Source organism: Heliangelus exortis, chromosome 6 (genome assembly GCF_036169615.1).
Source record: "Heliangelus exortis chromosome 6, bHelExo1.hap1, whole genome shotgun sequence".
NCBI classification, from domain to species: Eukaryota; Metazoa; Chordata; class Aves; order Apodiformes; family Trochilidae; genus Heliangelus; species Heliangelus exortis.
The window spans coordinates 6,222,891-6,233,906 of NC_092427.1; the positions used below are offsets into that span (position 1 = coordinate 6,222,891).

At 40.8% G+C, this 11,016-nt stretch overlaps 1 protein-coding gene across 1 annotated transcript in view; it reads right to left on the reverse strand.

The window, feature by feature from the left end:
* THSD7B (thrombospondin type 1 domain containing 7B) overlaps positions 1-11,016 on the reverse strand; it is a 313,731-nt gene that overhangs the window by 195,100 nt on the left and 107,615 nt on the right. Inside the window, exon 5 of the mRNA XM_071746457.1 lies at positions 3,719-3,970. Coding sequence (XP_071602558.1) covers positions 3,719-3,970 — 252 coding nt within the window. The remainder of the gene's footprint in view (positions 1-3,718; positions 3,971-11,016) is intronic.

Sequence of the window (11,016 nt, forward strand, 5' to 3'; positions counted from 1 at the left end):
AGAATCATCCAACTCGGAGCCAGAGAACCCAAGCTTCACCATGGATGGTTCCTGATCCAATAGGAGACAACAAAGCTGCCCAGTGGAACAGAGGTGCATCCCAGACCAGGGAAAGGCAAAGGGCTGAAGATGCTGTTGCTACCACTCCCAAACCATGAGTCCAGCAGCCAACCAGCACAGGTCACTGCTTGTTCTTCCAAGTCTCTCCTACTTCACACTGATGCCTTTTCTTTAAACAAGACACATAAGATGCCTCATTTACAATGCCATACAATCACACCCATATCCAGCAGCAACCTCAAGCCTTTTGAAAAAAAAAATCAGGTCTTAAAAACTTTCCCATTTTCCATTGTTTAATTTTTGAAAAATTTCCAACAAAGCGAAGAGGGTTTTTTTTCCTAAATCCCTGTCTTGTAACATAGCAACCACAACCAAAATGAAAGATTTATAGACATAATCATAATTCTGGAAAATCTATCTATTCCCACTCAACATGATAGTTACACATCCAGGACAAAAATGATACAGTAGATTGTTTTAAAACTGATGACTTAGTGACAGCTATGCAACAAACAATTGCTCAATACCATTCCAGTTTATTAGTAACCTCTTAGTCTCCTTAGTCCATAGGAATTATGCTTTCAGTATTTACACAAGTTTTATACCCCTATATACAGATTCCTTTAATTGAACTATTCCAAATTTATATCAAAATAAAACAAAGTAGAATCACCTCCTATGTATTTAAGCTTTTAAAGCACTTTATCTAATCCCTTCAGAACAAATAGCCAAAAGTAAAGCACAAGGCTCTGGAGTCCTACATGCAGTTAACATTGTTTATTTTCTTGCATTTAAACTATTGATCAAAGAAATTATTGTAAATTTCAGCCATGAAATTTTAAGGTCTTTTAAGACCTTCCCATTTAACAGAAAATTTACACAATTTGCTATGTGACCTTCAGATCGCAGCTTTGCCATGGACACAGAAGTAATAATTATCAGAGAACTCTGAATTATTTTTCCCTCTGGGTCCTTTTAGGAATCTGGAATATAACTTCACCCACCTCCTCCCACTGAGCACAGCTCTGCAGGCGCTGCCTCTCAAGCTGCTGCTTTTTTTCTTTTTTTTGTTGTATTTAGCCCACAATATGCACCTTCCCTCAGTCACAGGGTGCTCCCTGTCCCTGCATTAGAAAACAGCCTCTGGAGAATCCTCTTCTTTCTTCTGCTCAGAGATTCACTCTCCTTCTGGTCTAAGTCCTCACCCATTTTTTAACTTTTTTTTTTTTTTGCCATGTCTAGAATGTGCTTTGGAAAACTCTTGCCCAAAGCAGAAAGCTTCAAAAAAAAAATCAACTGACGAGGAGCAAAGAGGAGATTACCAGGAACTGGGAAAGTAAAGAGGATTCTCACCTTAAAAGATTTTAAGACTAATCTGATTAGGCAAACATAAATCAGAAAGAAAGAATGAACAGCTTGTGGTGATCTCTGACAAATGAAGGAGAGACACTGTTATTGCTGGTACTGAATTTGCTTAAATTCATCACCTTCTTGTAAGGGGAAGAAAGAAAAGATAACTGATTGGCAAACCCCAGCAAAGCAACAGATGAGGTAGCACAGACTTAAGGGGAAAAAAAATCATTATCTTTCTAGGTATTGCAGTGCAAAAGAATATGCTCAAATAAGGAGAACAGGGGCAAAGACTTCTTGTATTATCTCCTAGAGATTAGCTCTACATCCTCCCTATGGTTGAAAGCTACTGCTTTCCCATCTGAAGTACACCCCATTTCTTGGTCACCACTTCCCAAATCATCAGCCTATAAACTGTAACATGGACCCATACCATCCCCTACCAGTTGCTGACATTTACACTGTCTGACTGCTCTTCATTAATACAAAATTCTGGCCCAAACAATCTTACATCCAGCAGACCCACACACAGCACACACTGCAAGACTGCAGCTTTTCATTCCTCATTTCTCCAGTACTGAAGGGCCAAATCAGGGTTTTAGGGTAACTACCCTAAAATTCTCCTCAACTCTGCAAAGCCTAAGCAGGTCATAGCCTCCCCCCTGCTTTTTGAGATATTACATCCTGAGAAATAACAATTAACAAAATACCAGAATTGTTGGAATGTTTTTGCAATGTTTTTAATTAAGTGGCCCTATTAACCTGTAAGTCTAACATTATTTTTCTGGGCTAGCTTCTCAGGCAGTTTTTCCTAGCTTACCAAGATACTCCACCACAGATGTTGCCTGAAGATGTGCAGATATGGCAGGATTGGGAAGGCACAAGAGTTCATAAAAACTGGCTCATAAAAACTGGGGCACAGCAGCAATATACTGAAAGAAAAAAAGGTTTCCCTCTATATCAAGAATGGCACCCCAAGAAAATTATCAGCTTCTCACCTTCTGGGTTATCCTGGCTCTACAGGCAAGCTACAATTGTTTGCACTTTCACTTGGTGCAATGTCAAAAAAGAGAAGAACCAAAAAAAATGAGGGACAGACAGGGGTCTGTTCACTCCCTGATTAACTCCCAGCCAGTCCACCCCAATCAGGTGTCACCTGCACCCATGCTCTATACAAAATCAGCAAGACAATGTGATAATCTATTGTCTTTGGAATTGATGTGTGGTTGGGCAGGAGCAGAAATCACTCTGTAAGAGCCTTTTTGTAGAATGTAATCAAGCAACAGAATATTATTATTTTTTATATACTTCCTCTTTTCTGCTAGCAGGGTGCATAAAAATGATCAGCATTTGATTTTGAATGAACTCAACAATGTAGAGACATTTTTATAGGTTACGCCTTCCTAAGAAATGTATCTTGCAAAGGCTTTATCTAAGGTTTTGGCAGCACCTGGCAAAGTCCCAGCAACTCATGACTCGAGCACTGAATATATCTCCTATTAAACACACTCATTCACAGACAGGGAGATTTGTCTGCATGCATATAAAATTTTATCAATCTGGAAGCATTTTACAGTCAATCTCAGAACATGTCACATGAAAAATTAAGTGGTATTTTTTCTTTGCAAAGCAAACCAGCAATCCACCTATGCTAGCCTGGCCAAGCATAATGGCATGGATTTGCAGAACAGAAAACAAAGCAAAGATTGCCACAAACCAAACAAGCACTCAGGGACTGAAAAGTTTCCCAGTTCAAATACCCAGAGGGAAGCTGAGTCAATGCCAAGCTATTGCCCCTGATCAGTTCCCATTTTCCTTGAGGAGGACTGGGATTTTTTTTATGGGGAGATGAAGGGGAATTGTTAAACCTTACATTAAAATTGCAGTTTCAAAGCCAATAAATGCACAGCCATGGAGACCTGCCCAGTCTGTGTGCAGCTGAGAAAAGTTTCCAAGACAGCAATCTGTATTAAAGCTCCTTCAGAGAACAAGAGTATTTGCTCTCAGCTTATGAAATATGAACATATAAACTGCAGCAGGTATAATTTGGTTTTATTTCTCTATGTAAGTGTAATTATTGTCATGGTAATAACAATAATGGCAACAATTAAAAGAATATTACTAGCAGTAAATAATAACATTAATCATAGTTAACACTGACCAAATCAATGATGTTTTAGAGACAGAGAAAGCACAAGACTTGGCCCCCTCTGGGCACAGACACCGAACAAGGAAGATTTGCTTTGCACCAAACTCATCAAACAGCAGCTTCTACTTCAGAAAACAGGGCTGACAGCACTCTCTATACCTGGGGCAAGGCTGCAGCAGCTCCTTCCCTCCCAGGCTGCAAGCTTCCCTCTCTTCCAGCTCCGGGCACTGCTTCCCAGCTCCTAGGGCCACGCTCCGTACACTGCGGCGCCGGCTCCGGAATCCCGGTGCGAGGTCTCCCCAGGCACAGGTCTGAGAGCAGGGGCTCCATGGGGACCACTCAGATGTTTCACAGTCTTTAGAAATGACACAGGACTTGAAGGTCAAAGGGACAGGATCTTGGACGCAGAGGCTGAGATAAAAACACAGTAAAACTTCTGAGGAGATCTTGCTTAATTTATTCTTTATATACATATTATATATATATATTATTATTATTTGTTTCCATACCAAAGCCCAAAATATTTCAGCCTAAGTCAGCATCTGGCCTCACACTAGAAGGCATCCATGGTCATTTGGGGTAAATCAGAAGACCTGCATCAACACCCATACAATGACAGTGAGTGGTAATGCAGTGCAGGTAACACATATCCAGGGATTTCTGGGGGCAATCTTGCATGCTGAGGGGCTTGCCAATAAAGTGCCTCATTCGTCTCAAGTTAAAACAGATGCAAAAGGCACTAGATTTCCAGTACAAGAGTGGTGAGACTACAGAATAGATTGCCCAGAGAAGTTGTGGATTCCCCCTTCTCTGGAGATGTTCAAGGCCATGTTGGATGAGGCTTTTGAGCAACTTTGCCTAGATAAGAGGCATCCCTGCCCATGGCAAGGAGGTTGGAGCAGATGATCTCAAAGGTCCCTTCCAATCCAAGCCATTCTGTGATACTGTGATTTCTTCCTGTGAAGTTAGAATTTCACAGAATGGAAAATAAAAGCCTAGCCTTGGAAAAAGGCTGACAGTGGTAACCATTGCCATCACTCCGTACACTGCTCTCTGTGTATCCATCCAGGTGTCTGCATGTCCTGCTGAGCAACTCTGATCCTTTACAAAATAGAGACACACACTTACAGGAAACACGTTGGGTCTCTGAGAGTGTCATCAAGCAAATGCTGTCAAACAAGGTCACAGGTTTTCCAAATCTGACAAGCCACCTGAGACCCTGGAATGCTGCAACTGTGCCTGTATTTTGGGACTCAATTACTCTTGCTGACATCAGAGCATGATTCTCATTCCTGTCGTAACACATCAAAACGCTGCACACAAAGCCCAGTGCAACACACAACTGAATTTTAAGAGCTGACAAGTGTTGAGGTTTGGTATCAAGATGCAAAGTCCCAGAATAAAATTTCTCAGAGTTCCAAAGTCACAATAGCTTTTCACAGTATAGAAAAGTATGGCAAATGAAGCAAACACTTCTGGGAAGATACAAACGTCTGGATGAAGGCCACATCCTTCTTTATTCCTCTGCTTCCATCTCAGACAGCTCATGGCTCTCCTGACCAACACATCCTGGGATGCACCCCCCAGAGGTTCCACCTCATCCCAGACACAAATCAAGAAAAAAAACCACCACTCACCTCCCAGAAAAGACCTTTAATATCTCTTAAAAACCTCAGATAGCTGGGGGAGCAGAAGAGGAAAGAATACACCAAAGACAATTGAGATACATAGGAGCAGAGAAGTCACCGACAAAGGACGGGATAGGGCCAAAAAAGTTGAAACCCAGGAAAAAGTAGTCACCAAGAGAAAAGGGACCAAGAATTTCTATTTAATATTATGCTGATGATGCAAATCGATCACTGAAATTAGGACCATACATGAACGCAGTATGAACTCTCTCTAAATCTGTCTTCTCCAGCCTCCAGTTGCTGTGGTCAGGCTTTTGCCAACTCTAAGGAGCAAATCCATGTACATTTAAGAGGTGTGAAATCCAGAGCTGCGCCAGGGAACCAGCCATTACCTCCTTTGGTATTACTTATAGCACAGTTTGACTAACTGTACTTTCTCTAAAGAAAATGGAAGCAATCATTGCAGCATTGCAGGGCAGCTTCACAAAGGCAGCAGAGTAGATAAAGAACATTCACTGCCTTCTACTCCAGCCTAGAAATTTGTCCAATTTTCACAAAAGTCAACAGAATATTCCCACTGATACCAAATCAAGTTTGATTTGACACTCAACTATCAGCAAAATACAGCATTTAGTGGCTGAAATTTGTACTTCAATCTAAAAAAGTATAACAACTTCTTGCCACAGTTTCTTCACCCAGAATGAAACTCATTAATCTCACAGGTGCTGTGAGGATGATTGTGCTAAGGTTTATTTTAAAAACTTCATAAAGCAGAAATAACCTGTGACAAAGCCCCCTCACAATAAAATTGTTAGGAACATTAGATTAGGGGGAGTCACATGAATGGTAACTTTATTTCCCTTTTAATGCTTTTTCAACAGCCACGACATTACCAAGAATTCTCGATTTTGAGTAGATAAAATAGTAGCACATATAAATCACTGCTCTAACCAACTGCACTAGAAAACTGTAGTTTATCTAAGAACACAGCATGGAGAATAACTAATCTCACATTTTAAAGTGATCAAAACCTTGCATTTAGATACCAGTATGAAAACCCATTTTTGGGATTGTATGACCGAAAGGGTGATTTAAGTCTGGCCTGATCTTTATTGAAATATCAAACAAAACGAAGCCTTTAAAAATCTGCTTTGGGGTCTACTTTAAAATTAGTGTGGCTAACCCCAGTTTTTAGTGAGACAAAGCCTACAATACCTCTCCTAATGGATTCAAACCTCTGCTGACACTCCTGCTGCAAAAGCCATTTCTGCCCAGCAATCACCCTTGCTATTTGCAAAAGCCTTTGAAGTATGCAAAGACTGAATAACTGGGGTTTTTTCCCTGAAAATCCCTCCACTGCTCCTGCTACAAAAGGCTAAGGAGATAACTTCACTGACCTTAAGGTGAACTAGACCTGGAGCTGGCAATTTCCAGCCTTCTGCTCGAGATGTTTTTGAGGGAGAATTACATGCAACTGCCCAACAGAAAGCAAATCTAATTAACTTGTACCTACTCATTCAGAGCCTCCAAGTCAAATTAATTGTGACACTGAGCAATACAAAGACAAATGTAAAAACATGCTTTGCATGAAATTCAGACACAGTCTTTCACATTGCAGGACAATCAAACACTGACAAAACCCAGATGTGCAAGACACTGACTGCAAACCAGACATGTATTTGCACAGCTGTGGCTGCATCTAAGCCAGCAGGGGGAGGAAAGAGGTCTTGGAGACAGGAGATACGCTATAAGCCTTCTTTTTAGACTGACTTTCCATGTGTTAATGGATCAGATAGATCTTCCTTTCTGGAGTCAAACAACTGTGATATAGTAGGGTTCTTATGTGACTGATGCTTTTTTCTATGTTCCAGACTTGGATTGAGACTGTAAAAAATCAAGGAATTGTTTCACAACCTATGTTATACAGCCTGTGGTGTAAGATGGATCCATCAGTTAGCAGACAGCAGCAGCACAATGCCTGACTCACTGGAGTGGCAAAGAGCCCTCTTACTCTCCTCTGTCATGAAGGGGAACAACCCACATTAGAAAAAAACAAAGCTTAAACCAAAGGAAACCAACTCACCTTTTTTACACACAGTACCTCAGCTACAAGCAGAAGATGAAGAAGAGGAGGAGCATGATCCCTGCATCCCACTTCCAATGCCCAGCCCCACATCCCCAGGGCAGTGTAGCTGCAGAGCTGCTTCTCCACCAGCTGCAGCCACCCTTTGCCCCACCAGATACAGAAATTGTGCAGCTCTGAGGAGACCCACACAGCTTTCTGCTCTGGAGAAAAAGTAACTCACCAAAAAATAGTGAGTTTTCCAAGAGCTCAGTGCATTCCTGCTACATGCATTGCAGTCATAATACCACTGCAAGGAAAAGAGTGGCAGTGTGGCTATCAGCAGGGAAAAGGAGTGAGGCCACCCAGGAGCAGTGCCTGGTTAGGTAGGGTTGGCAGCAGCAAAGAAATGATCCCTGGTTTCCTTTCCCAACTGCATCAATACGTTTAAAATGCAAGGTGAATGCATTTCCTTACATAAAAGAAGGAGATGGGTGGCTACTGTTGGACTGTTTATACCAAAAAAATCTCCAAAATAATTCCTGGGTCATTAGGAGGCTATCACTGTGCCCATGCTGCCGTGGTACCAGGCGGAGAGGGCATTGCTCCAGCAGCCAAGCAATCCCCTGGCAGCTCAGGTCAGCTCCTGGGAAGTGCCTGGTTGGGAACAAATGCTCAAATCCATGCAGTACAATGCAAAAAAATCCTGAAGTGAGCTAAGCTACACGGCTAACAACACGTTTTTATTTTTTCCCTCTATCTAGCATCAACTTCTATTCTTTAGTCAACAAGCCAGAGGCTGCTGGAATAAACAGGACCTGCTCTTTGGCTAATAATAAACACAGTCTTGCCATTTTTCTAATAGTATCCAAAGACTTTTTTTTCCCTTAGGAAACTGGCAATCAAATCTAGCATACAACTGACCAAAGGGAAAAGGAGCTGGGAGTCCTATGATCAAGATCTAAGATGTCCAAGTTTTGTTGTCTCCAAAACTTAATACACCAGATCCTCTGTTTCAATTAAAATTAAGTGCTGGCTTCATTCCCACTGCCAGTGCAGACATTGGAATCTTAGGGTTACAGAAGTAGCTGGCTTTCAGCACAACTTGAAAACAGAGGTAAAAAGCCCAATTATTACTGGGCAGTATTTCTAAAATGTGGTTTAGTGAAATAAAAAAACAAAAAAGAAAAAAAAAAAATGAAAAAAAAGCAGGCACTGTTTTTTTGTTTCACAAGGTTTTAAAAAAGCCAAAGAAAATGAGAGACAAAACTTTTTAAAAGAACATAAGATAAAAGAAATAAGATATCCTTCCTACCCAATAGCTCAGGGATTTGTTTTCAAGGCTGAGAACTGAGGCTTGATTCCTACACCTGCCCAGAGGAATGTGAGCATCTATCTCCTCTTCCAGATCAGTGTCATAGCCATTGAATACCACGTTACAACACAGCATTTCCATCTCTGGACTCTAAAATTTTGTATTCATGCAGAGAACAGAGGAATGTCAACACCAGTAACTGCAGATAATTTTTCCAAGAAATTTACAACAGCACAGTGCTGAAGCACAATCCACCAGGAAATGGATAATGGAAATTCAAATTAAAGAGTCAAACAAAAGAGCTGAATGCTGCTCTACCTCAGACCTCATGGATGGGTTATCCCTTGACTGAGTGTGACCTGAATTATCACTTACAAAGGCAAAGTACACAGAAATCCAAATCCAACTCTATTATATCACTGTTATCATCTTAAACGTGGAATGAATAGTTTAAGAAATATGCACATAAAACGACTCCTAAACCAAATAATAAAAAAACCCTAAAACTGTTTGCTCTGGACTTTAACTTCTCAGTATGCTTAGGGAAGACACAGATCAGGCTTGAAAGTCAAGTTAAATTTGTTTAGGATATCAATGTCTACCTATGGGCACTCATTTCACTAAATTACAATTTTTCTAAATAACCAAAATAACTTTTTTGAGTGTTTAGAAAAAAAATAACAACAAAATAATGCAAATGCCTTTGTCCCACTGTTCAGTAGATTTATACAACTGTGACAAGATAGAAAACCAGAAAGAACAGATGTTCTTGTGCATACATTCTGCACACCTTTTTCAGAGACATTTTTGGTTTGTTTTGCCTTTTAATGCATGAAAGGGAAGTGCTTTATGTTTGAATCTGTTACTGGACTTGAGATTTAAAGAAAAACTAAAACATTTTTCTGAAATAGGATGAGATCTGAATTCCACCTGTAATAGAACAAAAAAAAATTCAAAATCCAAATTTATTTCTCAGCAGAAATGTTCTGCTACTCAACTGTATTAATTTCTAGTGTTTTCAAAAAGGTTCATGTCTTCCTTTCCTCTTCCTCTCCCCCTCTTTCTTTCATTTTGACAAATATAGAATCTTCAAACTGAAAAAAAATTCATCAAAAACACTTCTCCAGCTCTATCTCCCTGATACAGGAGGTCTTTCCAATGCTTGTGCTCCTCTCCAAGTAATTCCTGTTTACAGTTTTTACATTTAAAATTGCTAGGATTTTTGTCCTTGCACCTTCAAGGCCTGTACAGACACACAGCTCTTTGTTGGAACAATTCTTAATATGAAAAAAAGAAAAAATTCCTTACAATGCACAGGGATCTGCAGCTCTTACCTAAGGTTCCACTGTAAAACCAAAGGATCCTTTTTGCAGGGTTCAACAGCATAACTTCTGTATCAGTGCAAAACTGAAAACAAATACCAGGCACATTTCCCACTGCTGTGACCTATTTCACAAGAGGAAGAACGTCCCCTGCCATCCCCATCAATTGCAGACTTGTTATCAAGGAGGCCAAAAAGAATCTCCTGCCAGTAACCTGGCAGCTGTAAGACGTGAATGCATTCAGTGCTTTAGTCTTTAGAAAACACCTACACCCCAGCTCACCAAAATCCAATTTTTGGCCAAAGATTGTCCTTTGACACCCAGAAGTGTACCCAGTACCCTCTCCCATGACTACCAGCCCTGAGATCAGACCCCAGAGAGTTCAACAAGTGATGCTAAGTTATGCATCTTTGGCATTGCATTATAAATTATAAACCTATAAAAAGGGTTAGGGTTAGGTCACATGGCCTTCAACCATTTGGGGGGCGTAGCTGGCTGCTCCCCTTATCTGCTGCTTTTTCTACAAGAATTGGGCAGTGGTGGGAGGCCAGGGCGTGGCAAAGCCCTGGCAGACCAGAGGCTCTGAGCCTGCTGCTACAGCACTTCTTGGGATATTCCTCTCCCTCACTTCAGTCTTCTAGAAATTTAATTCATACCTCTCCTAGGTACTTACTCAACACTCTCTGTCGAAATCAAAAACCTCAGCCAGGAAAAGGAGAAAGCATGAACTGGGCACTTCTTCCCAGTTTTACAGCAGATGCTTGGCTGCCTGCCAACCCCTGATATGGGGTTATTCAAATGGATTTACTCTTCTTTATCAGGAGGCAAAATATCAACCCTCCTGTAAAGCAACACCTGCAACTTTGGGTCCATTCTTCAGAAGAACAGCTGTAAATTTGTCACACTACACAACAAGCACGACATTTCCAGGGGATGCTGAAACAGAAGCCTTGTCAGGGGTATTTAATATCAATGACAGTCCAGCCTTGGCATTAAACATTGACTGGATTTAGGCTGAATTTTTAGATAGGGATCTTAGGTCCAAAAGGAGAAAGGAAAAGTGTGTGACTATCTGGACACTGTATCATGACATGACCATCTGTTCTCTACACAATCAATGGGCTTTCGTT